At 36.6% G+C, this 20,560-nt stretch overlaps 1 protein-coding gene across 1 annotated transcript; it reads right to left on the reverse strand.

Moving 5' to 3' along the window:
* Positions 1-7,167: 7,167 nt before the first annotated feature.
* LOC146160402 (uncharacterized) lies at positions 7,168-10,061 on the reverse strand. Its single transcript, XM_083384404.1, has 3 exons — positions 8,517-10,061; positions 7,721-7,799; positions 7,168-7,503 (listed from the first exon to the last, which is right to left on the reverse strand). The coding sequence occupies exons 1-3, from the start codon at positions 10,053-10,055 to the stop codon at positions 7,403-7,405; spliced, it is 1,719 nt and encodes a 572-aa protein (XP_083240530.1). The 5' UTR covers positions 10,056-10,061; the 3' UTR covers positions 7,168-7,402.
* Positions 10,062-20,560: the final 10,499 nt, after the last annotated feature.

Consider the following 20,560-nt stretch of genomic DNA (forward strand, 5'->3'; position numbering starts at 1 on the left):
CTAACAAAACTAATTTGGACACTTTTTTGTCCGTACGTAGCTCCAATAAAAATAATTTTGGCACTTTTTTAATCGTACGTATAGATCGGATAGAACTAACTTGGGCATCTTTGGGGCTGTAATTAGCTCTAATAAAACCTATTTGGGCACTTTTTGTTCCGTACGTAGCTCGCATAGAACTAATTTGGGCATTTTTTTCGTACGTAGCTCGTGTAAAACTAATTGGCACTTTTGTTCCGTACGTAGCTCAAATCAGGGATGTGGAGTCGGTTAAAAATAACCCGACTCCGGCCAAAAAAATAAACCCGAGTCCGAGTGAAATTGAGCGATTTCGTCGAGTCCCGAGTCCGGCCCTGACCCTACAGCCTGTATTCCCCCAATTTACGCATCTAAAATAACGTAGATATTCAGCAATTCACTTATAAGGGTGTCGTATTATTCATTCACTCACAATATATGGTTGGAAAATATTCCACAATTTTTAAAATATACTCACAATTTCCAGTTGGCGGCTATATAAGTTTTAAAATTTTGGTACTGCGCATGTCGGACTCGGGACTCGGGTAGTTTTTCGTGGTCTTACTCGAGTCCCGATTCCGACTTTAGCAAAACAAACCGACTCCTCGAGTCCCTAGTCCAACCCGACTCCGCAGCCCTGGCTCAAATAAAACTAATTTGGGCACTTTTAGTTCCGTACGTAGCTTGGTTAAACTAATTTGGGCACTTTTTCCAAACTTTGGTTAAGCAAAAATGGGGTATCTAAGGTATTATATGTAATAATCTTTGCAAAATAGTGGTAATGTGAGCTTCAGGAGAACACTGAAGGTCGAGTTTAGTAAAACACAACTTTCATTTTTTTTTGGGGGGGGGGGCACTTTCTAATTTTTTTTGGCACTTTTTCTGAAAAAAGGCGCAAGTGTCCAAAATTTTGCGCAAATTTTTGAAATTTCTTTGAAACTTTAGAAAACTTCGTTTGGAGCTACTGATGAATAAACGTCACTTATTGGGTTTGGATAGGACGCCCATAGCTGTAAAAAGGCCTACATAAACACAAAATTAATTTCTTGAGTACCGTGATGTATCAGTATTCTATTCCAGTTACGGTGGAACGTATTCAGGATCAGGAGTGCCATGTTCAACAAGTAGATAAGCCAAGACTTCAGCTGCTTGTGTTGATAAATGTAAACCATATACAAGGGCGATCAGCTAAATTAGAATTTGCTCATACAAGATAGATATCATAATCTTTAATCATTCGAGACAAGATTTAGCCAATAAAATAAAAATAAAACAATTTCTGAGCAAAGTTGTTTTGACGAAATTCGTTACAGTTCCTGCAGTTTCGGCCAGTAACGTCACAAAACAACGTGAAAGCTCATTTTTTACGATAACCTTAATGCATCTAAATTAAGTGGAAATCGGAATTACTCCTAAATTGATCGGAATAATGCCTAAATTCATCGGAAGAGGGCCTAAATGGCCCAAATAACCCCCGAACCTGTGGGTAGGGGGTATGGGACGATCGGGGACCATCGATCTGGCATCGGCCGTTTAGGTGACTACTTTTGAACGCCCTAGTCTGACCGGCGTCGTCAGGGCGCCGCTGTTTTGGCACCGGATTTTTGGTCCTGTTAGGGGTTATTGGTGGGTAATGGGTAGGGTTATACAATGGGTTAGTGTTTGAATTATTAGGGGAGTTAGTGATGTACTTAGGGGTGGGGTTTGGGGGAGTTAAAGTATTGTTTAGGCCTGATTCTGACCTTTTAGGACTTATTCCGAATGATTTAAGAGATATTCCGATTTATACGTTATTGCGACTGTTAGGTATAAGTCCCATTTTGGTTTTATACCGAATTGTGTTCTATTCTGCCTAGGCCCTAAGGCAGGGGCGGGCAAAAATACGGCCCGCGAAGTGATTTTCACTGACCCGCAGACAGTTTCCGGTCTTACATGACAATGTGGCCGGCGGCAATAGCCTGACACAATCCCCCATAGTGATTGGTAGTTAATCTTTAGTTTTTATTTTTGCATTAAAATTAGAGGACTGCAGCCATAAGATCGAAACAGAACAACATCAACTTCGGAATAATACCAAAATAAACCGTCTAAATCGGAATAAGTCATAAACCCGTCCGAATAAGACCTAAATGGCCAAAATCAGGCCTATAAAACATTTTACCTCACCCTAAACCCTACCCTTAAGTACTTAAGTTACACACTAACTCCCCTAATAATTTCAACTCTATCCCATGTTGCCTGCAACTGAATGTTTTGTGGTGTGGGTCAAAAACCGAAGCACACCGCGGGCCATATATTTTGGTTCCGCGGACCGCGTTTGGAAGAGTAACTTATTTTGGGCTACTTAACCAGAGTAATTATTGAACTACGATTATATTTGTTTCAAAAGGCAGAGTTTAAACAGTTTAAAAACTATACTTAATTTTCACTCAATCCGTGAACTTAGTGCAGTTCTAAGCAAAAGGTCTACGACAATTAGGGTATCCAGAGAATGTATCTGCTGCCGAAACGTCAGTTTATACTTCGTTTACACCAGAAGAGCGATTTCTATCTATTGATATGTTGCCTGGTGGAGCTAACTCTATTTTTAAGTTTATCGCAGACTCGCATGGATCACAGGCACTTTTGTTGTTTCGAAAGTACCTACATGCAGGTGATCGTTATACGAGACACCGTTGTCATATTCGTTTTAACCATATATACGATGGGTAATGCACTCTCGTTTTAATTAATAACCCTGATGAGGTCAGCTGGTATCTGCTGCCGAAACGTCGGTTTATACTTTGTTTACACCAGAAGAGCGATTTCTATCTATATTGCCTGGTGGAGCTAACTCTATTTTTAAGTTTATCGCAGACTCGCATGGATCACAGGCACTTTCGTTGTTTCGAAAGTACCTACATGCAGGTGATCGCTTTGTTTAACTTTTATCCAGAAGTAAACATTAGGATTTTTGAATATTATATTTACATGCAGTTTAAATATTCAAAAATACACATCAAAAGCAATTTTGTATTGCACTATATATTATAGATTTTAACTAAAATTTAAGGTATATTTACAGGACTGCTTAACAGATTACGTTTGTAACCAAGTAAGCTACATCACAGATTACGTTTCTTACCAAGCAAATTAAAAGGCTTAAACATGAAAAAAATATGTTAATTGTGTTGTGTGGCACTTTCTTCATAGGACGAAATGTATTCGTTCAACAGCACCTGGTTATTTTTTGGGTATTTATCACATGAAATGGCTGTAAAACTATTCTTTCTGCGAAACCAGTAAAAATCAACTACTTGCGATTAAAAAAGAGAATATTCAACCCCAATATATTCCTTAAGTTAAACTATGCATAGTTGTCAATGTTTTTGTGCGAAATGTTGTACGCAATTCCAATGGAATCAAATATTTGCAAGCATTGCGTTTATTATTTAAACAATTTATTACTTAAGCCAGGGGTGCACAACCTGCGGCCGTTGACTATTACATGTTTAGGAAATAAAAGTGTTGGCGGCCGTTCGTTGATACCAACTCGTGTTTACTTAATGCCAAAATAGGAATTTTAAAAGTGGTATAACATTTTTTTTTTAATTTCCGTCTGTCTTTATTGTGTTTTACAGTCCATTTGCACTATTTGTTACAGCATGAAATTGTAATATTGTGCGACCCGTTACTAAAATAATATAAATCTATTTTCTGTTAACCCTTTAACCCCGCTTGTCGCGAATTCGCGACACACCACTATCTAAACCTTTTTACTGCCATAACATATACTTATTGCCGTAATTCCTGTTGTCGCGAATTCTACACTAACTGAACTCCCGTGTAGCGCCGTTCAATAACTCTGTCTGAATCTTATGCGGGGAAACCCTGATCGCGTTTTAGCACGATTTCGTCTGACAAGTAATTTGGTGGAAGCACATTTTCAGGCGTTTGAAAGTCAAAGATTCGGCGAGCATCTTTAGTTCTAAAAATATGTATGTGTTTGTATAGAGCATAGGCAATATGTTTTAAAGTGTTTTGAATAAATACTTTCATATGCCACTCCAGTAAGCAAGAAGTTCAGTTTGTCGCGAATTTGCACCATTAGGCATTGTTGGCCCAACAACAAAGACTACTAAATTCAGAAAAAGTTGGAATTAAATTAAAAGACAGGCAAATTTTTATCTTAGAGTAAACGAAAGTGATTTATAAGCGAAATAAAATGGGAAAAGTAGAAATATAGAGTAAAATATTTTAGTGGATGATGATAAGTTGACAACATGGTGGGATTTAGACTTTGCTGGAAATATATAAATTATGGAAATTGAGTGGGAAAAAATGGGTTAGAATACGAAGAATATATGTAAGTTAGTGTATTATAATCACCAAAACAAATCTACCTGCGATTGAATTCACTTATTTTATGTTTTTAGAAAATGACAAAAAAGCGTATTTTTCGGAAAAAACTTTTCCAAATACACGCAATGACGTAGGAGAGTGTGACAAAAGTGCGTTCAGTGATAGGAATGATCCAGATTGTGCACCAACTAGGCCTAGTATTTCACTGCACAGCTTTGGCAACATTTTCATTTTTCCCCACTTTGCGATATTTATAGCCTCGAATTCCTGATGTCGCGAATTCATAAAACACATTTTACATAAGAAACATGAATTTTTTTTTTTTTTTTTTTTTTCAAGTTAGGGCCAAACCAATGTAAAGAGGCAAAAACACATTTATTTTAGCTCATAGAAACAAATTCAGATTAAGACATAAATGCTGATATTTTTTAACAATAGGGGATTACTTTTATGTGCCCAAGTCCATTTCATTTGAATTGAAAGTTTTGACAATTTAAACCCAATAAACGATTTTTTTTGCGCTTTACGCGATTAGACCTTTTTTCAGGTGTTTGGTTTCGCACGAGTTTGTTAGAGAACTTCTTGTATTTTTGTAATTAATTGGTTTATGACGCCACGTTATGACGTCAAAAATGTTCTACTGGCGGCCATGAGAAAAATATAGACTATCAATAGAGCCGTTACAGCTAAAAGGTTATGCACCCCTGACTTAAGCAAATAAATCGTAATCATATAAAAATGTATATCTAACAGATATATATTTCTGAATTTTGTTATTTTATTTCCATTATAACACAAAGTTATTTTTAGGAACATCGAATTGCCAGTATCCAACAGCGACATGTCCTCATGCTGCACAGCAGTACCCCCTACGTTGGATCAATCCGATTAAATATATGCCATTGATTCGTTGGGCGAGACTAATATTTTTTTAGTTTACGTCGGATGTCACCTAATATGCCATCGAAACACGAATAATACCTCGGGTTCTACTGTTTCGTTACTTTTCTCAACTTTAATGTTTAATAAAATTTTAAAGCAAGCACAACGTTGTGAGTGCGTTTCTGGTAGTCTACACATTTACGTCCTTATAACATTTTCGTACAACGTTATAGGAAAGTCAGTAATAAATGTTTGTGTTTTACGTTTTAAGAAAGTTAGAATTGACGTAATATTTATCGTTTTACAAACGGTAATTAGAGTCTACACAATTACGTCCATACGACATTTCTGTGCAACGTTATAGGAAAGTCAGAATTGACCTAATATATGTCGTTTAAAAAACGAATGGGAGTATACACTTTACGGCAAAACAACGGTCCGGAAAAACGTTATTGGTAGTTTAAATAGCCCAATAAAAAACGTTTTCGCAACGGTAAATTGTTTGCTGGGGACATACCTTTGCAAGCAAAGATTTTCTGCTCTTGTTAAAATTAAAACCAAAAAAGAAATTTTATCGCGGATGTTAATCTGCTTATGATAGGAGCACTCGAAATAAGGCTACTGCCTCGGTTCGCACAAGTGACTGAAAAAATTGAACATCAGCAACGCTCGCATTAAATGACTGATTTTGTATTTGCATAAAGATATGCTACGGATTTTCTATAGTTGCAGCCCTACTTATCCTTATTCCGATTAATATTACTACAGATTCGATGTATTGCGTGGACTGGGGTGTATAGGTTTTGAGTAAACGTAAAAAGGGTGTACCATTCAGTGGCGTAGCCAGCCAAAAATTTGGGGGGGGGGGGCAAAAAGTTTTGAACTTTTTTGTTTAGCTTTTGTCATTAAATTAACTGCCGTAACAAACACAAATACCAATGCTAGCAAACCGTTTCGAGCAGCAACTGACTAAGTGTTAACGCAATACTCAAAAACCATTCAAGGAGCAAAAAGTGTCTGAAAGTAATAAAACTACATTAATGTATAGCAAACGTAATATTAGCTACATCGTTTGTGACGTAACAGTGCATGACTATCGAAGGCGTGGCATGTCTGTGATCGACTGTTGTGGTACTGCTCATAAATACCAAAAAAACAAATTAAAACAGTAAAATATTTATAATTTTTTTTGGAGGGGGCATGGCCCCTCAGGCTCCCCGCCCCTGGCTACGCCTTTGGTACCCTTCCGAAAAAGGTTGACAAGCACTGCGCTACAGCACCTGATTAATGTGACGTCACAATTAAGGCATTATATGACGTCATAACTGTCTAACACTAACATATTATATTGTTTAACTAAAGTCTAAAAGAGCGCCATAGACCTCTCAGTATCAGATAGACTAATTCGCTCGTATGGGCGACATTACTGACCTACACTCCTACAGTCGCCCTTTTATTATGTGACACCGACTACTAATCCTGGTTACCAGCAGAACGGATTTACTTCTGAAGTAAAGATTTCGATTTAATTTATATTTATATAGCGCCACCTACCCTAAACGCCTACCATGTGAAAAAATTGAACAAAAATGTCAATTTGAAAATGTTTACTACAATCTTATTTTTTAACTAATAATAATGCCGTATAAAGCCACTAGAATTGCGAGTATTATAAGCACCGATTTGCCTACGCCTTTTGTTTAAACACCTGTTTCCACAGGCGGTGTTCCATCCAATCCCTAAATATTTCTATTTAATGTCAAACGATTTTGCCTCACCAAAATTTTTACCTAGATAACCTACTCTTCTAAAATCCTTAACCTTTTGATTACATAAGTTTTCTTTTACTTTCAGATGCGCCACACAAATTCGGGTCTCACAAAAGTGTATACCTTTTCTATGTGACTACAGGCTGAAAAGGTAGCATACTATTCAGTTTCGAAAATAATATTTGATATAATAGGTACGTTACAAATGTTAACAAATTCATTACTGAACTGTTTATAATTGTCTTTAATGTTGATAGAACAGACAGTAAATCACTTACAAGTAAATTATGGTTGCATTTACGTTGGTCAATAATGATAGGCGGCAGGATTACGTCAAAAATATATTAAAAAGGCACAACAATTTTCTAGTGACGATTTGCATCTGTCGATATTTAGGCATCGTCAGAAATGCTTTGTACGATGGAAGAAAGGCAAAGGAGACTGGAATTTCGTTTAGTGTTTCCAAACGTTCTTACTGTCGGAGCTATGCTTTCTGTAAAAGATATACGTAAAATTTTGTATTTATTCTGACGTATAAATATACTTTAAATATATTTTCGCTAAAACCTCTACACGCCAGAGGTTACTACATAATCATAAATAATTGCTCTCTGCTTTTATTAGGTAAAGTCACTTCAAATTATTTTTGTTATATATTAATTAGTAGTAAAATCGAAGTTCATTATTTTAAAATAGTCTCCCGCACTAACCTGTGATGGAATCTTCGGAAAAACGCGTTACTTCTGGCGGTGACGACAAACTTTCTTCGTCATTCGATGACATCACAGCCTATATTAGAAAGGACTATTTTAATTAAAGTGATCACAAGGAAACGCGATCCGGAGACATAAGACCATACCACATAAGTAAAATGGCTGTAAACTTTGAATAATGTCTGACCAATTTTTTTAATTAGCATTCAATTTTAATTCAGCACGCTACAGCATCAATTGAAGATAGCGCTAAATGCAGCTGTAGCAAAGACCAGGTCCCTACTGATTTGGTGAGGCACGCGTGTACTAATGTTTCCATATATTTCCGGCTCATCTGCTCCAATACTGCTGCGCATTCATACGTACCCTAGGGAACATTAAACTTAATACGAAGGTTTCAACGTTTGTGCCAATACCGGAATGCCTAAAATGCGCTTACCAACAATCGTTTGAACCGGTAGATCGGGATAAAGTAGCTACACGTTTGTTAAAACTATAGACAACCTCTTACCAACAAAATAAAGTAATAAAAAACAGTTGGTGGTGGCGGAGCCCCTAATTACAATTTTAAAGTATATTGCTATTTGTTTGATTTACAAGCTGCACACGGTGTGACATATTATATTAAAAATGCACAATTTTATATTTAGGCCTTATGGCAACTTAGACATAAACAATTTGTTAATAAAACACATAAGGGCCAAATACAAACAAAACGTGTTGTTTATGACGTCGCGACGCTTCCTTGTCAATATCATTGCGCTTATATTAAATAGTAGTCTTAATATGTTACCTTGCTTTCACTGCCATTGTACGCTGATGAGAAGACGATCCTTTCGAGCGAGGGTTGAGTAGGAGACACAAGACTGTCTGTTGGCGATGCCATCGTAATGTCGGTGCTCGCAAGGTAACTTTGAATTGCGACATTGTCGTCTCCAAAAGAAGACAACATTTTGGGTGATGGTGCTAAAACTGAGGGCGACTGCTGCTCCCCACATAACATGCGCTGTAATTTGCAAATGTATGTAATGGCGTTGCGTAAAATCTCCACTTTCGGTAGACGTTGATTTGGATTTGCGCAAGCACACCTTTTAAGGGTTTCGTATGCTTGATTAACTCGTTTTAACCTACGACGCTCGCGTAGTGTTGCTGCCCTCCGTCGGTCATGAGGTCCACTCTTTCGCTTACAAGCCTTACATGCCCATGTTAGACACTGATGGCCGTTCGGGTGACTGGTGTGATTGTAGGACGACGTTTGATTGTGTTCTGTTTGGTCTAACACCGCATCTCCGTCTGCCATGCGTGGATTGTTTGAAAAATTGACAGGAGTTTGAACGTGAGGTGCAGTATTTAATTCAATCGCGTCATCCTGGAAGGAATTGAAGATGTTGGCATGATCGCTGTTATACAAAAAACCGCCCGAAAATGTTTGGTTAGCGCTGTTTTGAAGTTTGTTTGACAGTTTTGACATTGGAAACAAAATAGAGTCCTCTATAACGTTGCTATGTTGGGAAACTCGCGATTTGTCCGCAGAAGCAGATAGCAGTTCTTCAACGCTGGGAAGTGTCGGGTACTCCGATGTCTTTCTCGTATTATTATTGCCACTGTTTTCACTTAGATATTGCATCATTACTTTGATAGCATCGTTGTCTTCTTCGAAGTTTCCAAATGTTAGTGTCGGTTCAATGCTAGAGATAGGTGTTGCTATATCTTCTATTAAAGATGTTACATTGGGATAGGTGCACTTGGGTGTCGACAAGCTTGACATAGTTTGGTTACAGGAAGGAACAAGAAGATTCTCGAGGATCATGTCAAAAGACCCAGAGTCGTCGCGCTGCTCCTTTTTTATGGACTTTTTAACCAACGTTTCATTGAGATCACTTAGTTGACGCATGCTTGATTCTGAGCTCATATTAACGGTAAAATCGCTTGGAAACTGTTGTGGGCCGGTTGCCGAGCTGCACGAGGAAGGTGTAACGTCGTGGCACACTGCAGTCAAGCTATTGAGTTCCTCCAATATTGAAAGGCTACTTTTACCTACTTGTGGCTCCTCATCGCCATCTCCAGACTCTGTACCACCACAGCTATCGTCGTCATTCGAGGATTCGTTAAACTCACCCAATTCGGTTCTTGTTATTGACTCTGACAGAAGAACGTCGTGGTTGTTGCACATCATTTGACGCGGGGACGAACTTATTGAAGCCGATTGATGACGTGAATAATTAGCGATTATATTCGAATTTTCGTTGGCAGATGACAGACAATCTTCATTGGTGGCACTATTGGTAAACATTGGAGCAAAGTCAAACTCCTCAAATTGAAGACAAGTCATACTGTAAAATTCTGTAAACCAAGCATAAACGGTGAATAACAAGTTAAAAACATTATAACTGTTACACTATATTGCCATCTGGTTATTGTTCTAAGCCTGGATCGGTAACGAAAGATATTCTAATAAACAAAAATATTGCACGGTCAACAAATCAAAATTTAAAAACAAACTGACAGGCGTATAGCCGAAATTTCATATAACTGTGATCATTTGCTAATTCTTTGAGTTACCGACATTTGTAGGATTCTTCCTAACTTTATGTAAACGCGATGCGCGTCTTTTTTATATTATATAAAACGACTTTTTTAAGTTCTTTAGACTGTGTTTATCATTCATGAAGTAACCACGACGAGTTGTTAAGCTCTACCCAGATCAACTAGAACTGCACGCATTTCGTTAGTATCGTTCTCAATTTATTGTATTTCAATTAACACGTCATAACCACTGCGGCGCATGCTTCTTCACTCCCTTGCGGTTCTCTCTCGTCTCCCGGGACGCTACTGCGTCACGTGACAAACTTTAAAGCTGAAATTTCTCTTTGGAATTCACGCGGACCTGAGTGCGTCAACGCATCAGCTCGGCTGGTCGCCTTGCCCGATCGGTGTCAATTATAGAGTGCCGATATTTGAGCTTATGGTTTTTTCAGCCTGTGCAATGCAGCGACTTTTTGTAATCGCCAATTGAAAATATATTGTATCTTAAAAGCACTTTAAACTTTTATATAATAATATTTTTACTACATTAAAACCGAATATGATATGTCAGTGTTTCTTCCATCGGTTTCGCGATCGTCACGATTAAATCGGTATAAAATAATACCAGACCCAAAAAAGACATTACATCATGGTGGCTGAATAACGCGATTACAAAGCCGTTAAGTTACGACCTATATTTACGCGTGCAGGTTATTTCCAACGAGTGTTTATTCTGACTAATCATTTCAAATCAAAACAAAACTCGTCTACAGGAAAGTTTGTCTGGCAGATTGCGTTTGTCGATAATATAATCACCGTGGCACGCAGACGTTCTTTGTTAAGTTTGCTGGATATGCGGAGTGTAAACTATTTTGAATGCTTCGGATATTTTTAAAATCTGTTACATCCGTCACATATGCATTTTAGATCCGTAACATCCCACCACAAAACTGTTGCACGCATCCCACAGACTTTTGACGGGATATAGTCGCTCTCACACCATCACGCTTTGTCATGCGATGTTCGCCACGACTGGCGGAATGCTGTGCTGAAAGCCGTGCTACTAGGAATGCGTCCTTTCAAGCTATTTATATTTCGAGGTGATACTTTAGCCGCTTTACCATATATACCATTTACCATATGTTACATAATGCCAAATTGTTTCTTATTTATTTTATTTTGGCCAAAAAAAAAAACACTTATTGCATTGCTATTTGACATAATGGAGAAGGAGAGAGTGGTAATATTTCCGGTCTTTATAGATGACATACAGCAAAATCATGAACATTATGTATAACGTTTTTTGATAAATTCAATACTAAATAAATAAGTCGACCGGCGTCAATTAGTGTGACAAACTATATATTATCCGAATTCCTTCAGCACATAAAAACCAATAGCAACCTCACTCAATGCGCGTAAAATCTTGTTTGATTTCTAGGGCGAGATAACAGATGATAAGTCTTTGCAGGGTGTAAATCCAAGGCGAAAATTCTCACTCGGACTGCCACGATCTGCCAAGAAGTTTAAGGTGCGAATAGAATCTATATTTGTGTTAGGTCTTAAACTTAAATTTCTCTTGTAAACTGAACTAATCAAAGGTATACACGTTTCAATTTATTTTAACTGCTCGATAAAATGTTATAATATACAAAATATAGGAGAAGTAATTGACTTATGCGCATTAGCTCAGACGCTTATTTCCGTCAATACGTTTTTTTTTTCATACACATTTCTATCTAACTAAAGCCATTATCATTAGATCACCCCTAAAAGAAAAACCTAACGTACGAACAAAATTTATCTACTTTTCAGAGCATAAGTTATCTTAATAACAGTATAAGTTTTTAAAGAATAATTCCACCTAGTTATTATTGTTTACTGCTAAACTTTTTTAGATTACACTATAGAGCGATATTTTTTTAACAGGCAAAAAACGTCGAAATTTTGTCAAAATTTTAAGTTTAATGGTTTGTCTTGGTCATATGCCAAACATAATATCTAAGCATTTTCAAGATTTTGCATAGAGTTGAAAGATAACCGATTTGCGTTCGAACGGTTTCCAGTAAAACATCAAAAACATATGACTGACGACGCCAAGACATTAAACCAGTACTTCATAGAACCATGCGATGTTTAAATCAATATACTTGTAAAAGGTCAAAATTTTGTCAAAAAAAGTAACACTTTTACGTCATAATTTTAACTTTATAGGTTAAAATTTCTTATTTTTTTGTCAAAAAATAATTTACCTACTTATCACCGCCAGGTATGCAACATGAAATTAGTTTTTCCTAATAACTTGCTGGCACTGTCAGCCGGGTAGCCGCCCAATGACATGAAGGCTACTGTTCAGCGTTCATTGTGCAACTTTAAACAAAGTTTAACATATTGTATTACAAACGTTAGTCAGTATCACATAATCAGTATCGGTTATACTTTTATCATAACATTACAACAACTCATTTTTGTCGTTTGTAATGAATAGACTCCTCAGGCATTGTGTGTCAAGCTAAATTATGTCAAGGCGGTTCTCCCGGGATGTTATTAGATGCCTTCGCTAAAAGCTTTGCTGGCACGTGACCCTTAATTTCCCTTTAATGCAAGATATCAAAACGTCATTTGTTACGCGGGAACGTCTTTATTGTCTTTGTACATTACACGTATAAAGTCCATCAACGTATAGTGCCAATTTTACCCGAAATAGCCTATGTGTTTTTCTTGCTGTGTGCAAATTAGATGGCACAGTTTGTTTATATTTATATACTGAAAACTGCAATCAAGCCAAGCTGAAAGCATACACATGATCGGAACTAGGATTGAAATGAAAATAATGCCGCCTTAATGGCCTGCGATTTTGTCTATATGCTTGGTATTACCACCTGACGGCCACTGCTCGATCCCATAGGAATATTAAATTGGCATAGGAATTTCACCGGATTGGCGAGGTGGCACGCGTCTGCAAGTGCGCACCGACAGCTGAAGTTAAATGCTCAATTTGATAGGCGGAATTTAATGTTTAAAGCCTGGCACAGTTGTCAGAGACACTAAATTTACCAGATGTTATTTTTCGTAAACAGTAGGACTATAATTTGAGGATTGTGTGAAGTTTATTAAAAACATATTCTACATTGACACACTCCTTAAAATTAAATCTTTCTTGTCGTTTTTAATTATCCGGAATTCATAAATGTCTGGGCTTTCGTAGGCCTGTATGTAGGAATGGCCCATGAGCATACGCCTAACCTTGATAGGCCTACTCGGGTTCTGTAATACGTTCTTCTATTGGGATATTGCAACGGAATAATGTCATTCCTAAGTGTATAAACGTTTTAGTGTTTAGTTTTAATAAAAACGTGGATCGTGTTTTTAATGTTGATAGACGAATTTTAAGTTTGTAGTGGCTCAATGATTGACTTATCGACATTGGTACATGTTTACGAAACATTTGTTTTTAAACTGCCTCGACACACTTCGTAACTTATTTTTTTAATTCATCACGTAATGTTACTATACAGGGTTACCCTACGTCAATATTTTACATGACATGACAGGGAATTTAGGATTGCAACCTGTCATTTGGTGTTCGCTCTTAAGATCAGACAAACCAAGTTCGCTATTTTTGCTACCGATGTAACCAATATAAATTGACCCACGCCTGCTATGGAAACAACTGCGTCGAGAGGTGGTGTCGCAATAAAAAAAAACATTGCTTAATGGCATAAAACAAACCTAACAAAATATTAAAAATATAGCCTGTTCTGAGACACAATAAGAATACATGATTGAAAGACCACAACAATAATTAATTTTGCGCTTTAAATATAAGCAAGAGCTTTAAATGAATAAAAATGCGTTTACGCCCATTGTCGGTTTTATCAACAACTTATTCGGCAAGCTCATATTTATTAGCAGAATCTTTAACCGAAGATACGCTTAATCCTTTTGTTCACCTCTCCAGCAATATTTTAAATACGACACTATATCTGTTTCTAGTCGTGCAGCTTTTAGAATCTAGACAATCGAGACGTTCAATACCTAGCTGACAACCGTGACGTGTTTTCATTAGTTGATGCATATACTATAATCAGTGCGCCAACTACTCATCAAATTCGATTCGTTTTGAAAAAAATTCGAATTCGATTGAGAAACCGGACCGTGGAAGCTACAGTAATACGAACAACTTTCGATCATTTCTCCAATCCATCATTGAGTGAATTCCGCCACATTAGTTAAGTATAGATGATCTAGGAATTGCTACAGAATACACTCTGTAGCTCAACATCATAATAGGAGACGTTTTCCTCCATAGAACTTTATCTCTTCCTCCGCATCTTGAAGTTTTTGACTTCACCGAGGTATATTTAGCACTGCGTGTACACGTAAGTGTTCCAGTGAGATTCATAAGCAACCTTACCTCTTCAAGTTCGAACCTCACTGCAGGCTATAGTTGTTTTTCTAGCCTGACCTGCTTGCATCATTTATCGACAGATTCGGTGAGTCTGCAATGGCTTTCGGTGTACATCGATATTTGTGGATACCTAAAATCTCATGTACAATTCAGCGAGCATAGCATTTAGCGTTTAGGTCAGTGCTCCGCAACCTTCACCTGTGGCACACCAACAGAGCTATAACGATTTGGCGGCACACCTACGAAATATATATGTCGATCGACAATAGACAACATCAACAAATAGGCCTATTCTATAGGCAGCCAATAGAAAAGTGGGCAATTTATAATGAAACGTCCTAGAAAAGTTGTGTTAGAATATTGCCTAGGCCCTAGGGTTACCATATTTTCAGCACACAAAAAGAGGACATTTTCTTGCCTGCAAGTAAAACGAAAGTAGAATTATTACGTTTGAGAAAAACGTGCTATATCCACAAGTATTGCATTCAGCTTCGAAATTAACACGTCCTTTTCTGAAACAAGGATACTTCTGGCGTAGCTCAGTAAACAGGGTTTTCTTTTTCAGCCTTTTAATGTAGGCCTATAGCTTATTTTGCTTTATTGTTGTCTAAATTCAATGAATAATGAAGAAAAATGAAAGCATCTGCCGAGAACCACCTGTATGCTATAGACCAGTGGTCCCCAACCTGTGGGTCGCGACCTCAAGTGGGGTCGCCTGACATTTTTGTGGGGTCGCCATTTGCAATGACGTTACGCTAATAAACGTGACTGAGTGCACCATCTACATAAAATTGCTGCTATAGCTCTTAAGATCTGCTAAATCACCTAACGTGAAATTTAGCAACAATTAGCTTTGATTTAGCGCAGCGAATATAGCACTTTTCCTCGCTATTTGTTTCCACACGACATTCTTTTAATGAGATATAAAGGGATGTTTTTTTCAAAAATGGTTTGTAAAGCGGGATTTCACCGCAATGAGGTTGTTAAAAGCGAACTTGTACATATAAAGGGCTGGTTGGTCAAAATGTTAACTTTTTGTTATTTAACTTGGGCAACGTGGTTTGCAGATATTAGGAGTTCGCTTTATATTCTTAATTATGACAGCGGATGCAGCAAACCGTATTTATTTTAACTCGTTTAAAGTCACACAATCAAAAGTTTCAGTAAATATTTTCGTAATGACTTCGATGCAATCAGCTTACCCGACTCTATTAAATTTTGTTATTGAAACCCCATCCCGTTTTTAAAAACATGATTTAGCATATTAATCACGAAACATTGTAGGCCAATATTGCTTGGAAGTAGAGCATAAAATGCGGTTATGCTTATATAAAGTGGATGCCAAAACTAGTGGAAATACTATGCAGCCGCAACCATAGCACTGAATGCAATTTATTGTTGAAACAAAGTGAAATTTTTATGTTCGTTCGTGTGTTAAATTCAAATTAATTCTGTTGTGCATAATTTGCGCTCGTGCTGCTTTATTCAAGCATTATCTGGATGTTTTTATTCGTGTCTCAAAACTAAATGGGGTCGCTATGTGAATTATTAACTGCATTTTATTTAAATTGGGGTCGCTTATTAAAAAGATTGGAGACCTTTTTAATTGGAGACCATTGCTATAGACCAGTGGTTCTTAACCTTTTTTCAGTCGCGCCCCTCTTGGTATTATTTCTATGTCTTGCGCCCCCTATCCCCCTCTCAGCAATTCGGCATTTTCAATTAAATATCACTGAGACAACTTGAAAATAGTGAAGTTCGTCGTCGGGATGTCGAGCGCAATTAAAAATGTAAGCACAAAAACTAAACTTTGCGTTATTGTGTTTTAAAAGATGTGATGACACACAATACAATGGCATGTGTACAGCGCTGTAGGAGTGGTGTACAACCCAACAAAACCATTAGAATCATTGCAGAAAATTAAATATTAACTTACAGCTAGCGCCCCCCAAGAATTCCTTAGAGCACCCTTGGGGGTGCGCCCCCCCCCACCCCCCGGTTAAGAACCGCTGCTAGGCTAATTAGACAAGCTTCTGTGATAAATAAGAAAACTCACACCTTTGCTTTATTAATCGGCAGTTTTAAATGTGAGGTTCTGTTGCCATTTTTCGGGCGCAATGTTTACTGGTAGGGCAATTTGTTGGAAAACATGTTTTTAAACCAATTCAGCATGTTTCATGGCTACAGTATTTTTTGGAAATAAATACAACGTCTCGCCTAGAAGTCTTGTTAAACGTATAAGCAACTAACTCGAAATGCTAAAAAATAAGACATTTGGACATTTTTCAGCGTCCTCGAAGGACCATTCATTTTTCTTGAGAAATGCCTCCCTTGTACGCAGCAATACAATATTGCGCCCTTTGGTCGTTCTCAAGATCGCGGACGCGCTTTCTAATTGGCTTCAAAATTCACCCAAACGCGTGTCGCTCGTTGAGCTATCCAGGTTTTATAGAGATCAGTGGATTGTGCGTCGTAACAATTCTATGAGGAAAGGGCGAAAATTTATTTATTCAGTTATTGAAAATTAAGGTTTTCAGCATAAACCGCGGGCATAACACTGTATCTTTCAATTAAAATAAAAACACGATATCGTTTAGTTGCGTAAAAAGCACAGTAACACAGATTTGTACCTTGTTTTACTCTTTTACAAATAAGATAAGGTGAATGCGGAGAAAAGGCTAATATTCACGTATTTTATAAAAACAATTTAAGAACACTTTTTAAAAATATCGAGTTTTTGTCAGCCTAAGTTGAAGTGTATTACGTACTTATGTGCAATAAACAGACTCTTCGTCGTTTGTGAATTAGGAATATTGTATATTGAAGTTACGATGAGTTACTTTAGTTGTATTGCACCCAAACTAAACGCAGTTTAATAAATTCGTATTGTTAAGGGTATTTTTAGTTTGTGTAATTCTGGTGCAGATAGTTTGCTGGTACGGATGTCTTTGTTTTTATTAGTAAATCCACTCGATAAATTCGCACAGACAGACATAAAAATGTCGTGGAGAACATATCAAATATGTAGTATGCTTTAATTACAAATTTATAAAATAAGGGTAGGTAAATTGAGCAAAAGAATACAACATGTAAGGAATTAAATTGAATGAAAGCTTTCCTGATACCACATGACCTCCAATACTTTCAGGACCAGTCCGCATTCTGTGTCTGGTTAACATATGAAATTATTTAAAGCAGTATGTTTGCAAACTTTGTAAATTGCACAACTAGTTTTCAGAAAATGTCAACTTTGTTTGTTTTAGTTGTTGGAATGTTCTTGGTTTGTTAATTTGGGCTAGTATACATTTCATTGCACATTGCGCCAATGTCTTGGGTGTCCAAGGCTAAACTTTAAGGTATGCAATCAGGGTGGTTGTGCACACCTTAGGTTAGAAATCATATCAAACTCCAACTTTGTCTGCAATTTACTAATTCACACAAATTCCTTTCGAAAAATTTCAGGTTTACCTGCCATAGAATCCAGACTAGCTGGGTATGCAAGTAAATTTGATTTTACACAGTCACCTCATCAGAAAACACCGCTCATCTTAGATCTTGACATACAGGCTATAAAATGCAGGCTGGGTCGTAGCCCTGGACTACGATAAACCAACAGCTACACAAAAAGTTGCATGGTGCATTAATCTTCATGATGTAAGGCACATTTTGCATGTTTGTTTAGAAGATTTGTTTCTTTAGAAGTCCTGAAATTACATGCTTAAAATCACTAGACTGAAGCTGTGGTTTTACACAAATCCCACATTTCTTAACATACTTTTTGGATAACAATTTTTAATCCAAGACAAGACTTTTTCATAGATAAAATTATAACAGACAGTCGTGTATTGGAAAATATAAAACTAAAATGTAACAGTGGAAGTAGGTTTGCACAGGTGAGGTGAGCATGAGTAAGAGGTAACAATCTTAAAAATAAGGCAATGCATAGCTTCATCTGCAACAGTGTTTGTCACTTAAAATCTATACCATACTTTGTAATTTTTAATTAAAATACTCTCAAACTAAGGACTTTAAAACAGGGAGTCGAACCGGAACCGAACCGGAACTTTATGAACCAGTTTTGGGTCAATTTTTGTCCGAACCGTAACTGAACCTGAACCGGGTTTTGTAAGATTTTAAGGAGCCGAACCGGAACTGAACCGAATATTTTAAAAGTACTTGAACCTTAACCGAACCCGAGTCTGTAAATAAAAGCGGTTCGCTCCAGCATGACAACACAACTTCTATTTTACAGAGTCGAGTTACGCCATGTTCGAGATTTTATGAAAAATATATGAATATTGAATAAATAAAACGTAGATTTTTTAATTTTTAGATATTTCAATATGTTGCTGTTTTTTTAATACGTCACGTTTAACTTAGATTAAATGAATTACAATTTAAAGATTATTCTCTACACTCTACATTTATCGACCCTCATTTTGAGATTTAATGCAACTTATATTGTATACGAACCGGAACTTTATGAACCAGTTTTGAAATAACGATGGTCGATCCGGAACTTTTAAACTGCTCAAAACCGAAACTGAACCGGATTCCGAAAAAATCTTTGAACCCGAACTGTACCTGAACCGGAAAAGTCAAACGGTTTGACTCCCTGCTTTAAAATTTAAGAAATATTTCAGAATTTTTTTGAGTTAGGTAAAATAATAATTGAATATTTTTTGTTATTTGACATTTAATAAGTGAAATTGTGATTATTAAACTTAAGTCATTTATAAAATTTTGTTTTGAAATTGAATTGATGAACTCTTTAAATTTGGTTTGATATAGTTTCTTGACATTGTAAAACAAATGCTACATGAAATAAGTTTGGTGCACCCTTGATGTGATCTGGAAGCTCTGAAATTCTCATAATTCCACTCGAAACTGACAGGTACTATTTTCTTTCAATTGTATCTAACATCTTCAATCCAAAGGTATACTGTTTAGGTCGGTTAACCTGGTGCTGGATTTTTAAGACTGATTGATTTTTTACTATTTGCTAATCTAAATATTACATTACATATTAAAACAAAATGGTTGACCTTAACAAGGTCTCTATCCTCCTATATCAGGGGTGGCCAACTTGCAAGATGCCTGTGGTTCTTTGCCCAGTATTCATTTGTGTTTTTTGTAGTTTTTGGGTTGTATATTTTTACATGTTTTTTGGCGACTCCAAATAAGATTTAAAAAATCAATTATTGCAGTTGGTAAAAGACTTTATCCCATTTTTTTTCAATTTACCTTAAATATTCATAATAAAGTTGAAATGACATGTTATACAATCAAACATTCAACAAGTCTTTATTAGATATTTAGCTTAGCCAGCCGATAAATATGACATACCAGGGTTGGAATTGTGCACTCGCCCTCTTACCAATGCAAGTGTAATTTGCTCCGGGCAAGTTCCGTTAAGCAACAATTTGTTTTTGTATCCAGACCTTCAAAAGTCTTAATTTGTTTATCAATAATAAGTTATATTATGTTTAATTTCAACTGAAAAAAATAGTCTGATTATTTTGTTTAATCGCTTACTATATTTTGCACGACTACAACAAGAACTGACCAGACCAGTGCACATGATAAAGGTTACATATTATAACATTTAAATGAACAATCGAAACGGTCTTGTGGAGTAGGAAATAGTCATTTCGCCAAGCAATTCATTTGTTTAATAATATTTCTCAAGAGAGATTTTGCGCTGTGCAAATCACATAACAAAATCTTGCTAAAGAATAATAATTTATAGATGCCAATTAAAGTGGATAAAAACCTACGCAACATCAAAAGCAAATTGTTTCTTATAGTGCATCAACCTTTACTTTACACAGTTGTGTTGTGTTTTGAAATCACGAATATATAGAACATTACGCACTACATTTGGCGGGAATGGATTTTGT

This window comes from Ascidiella aspersa, chromosome 3 (genome assembly GCF_963924565.1).
Source record: "Ascidiella aspersa chromosome 3, kaAscAspe10.2, whole genome shotgun sequence".
Taxonomy (NCBI): domain Eukaryota; kingdom Metazoa; phylum Chordata; class Ascidiacea; order Phlebobranchia; family Ascidiidae; genus Ascidiella; species Ascidiella aspersa.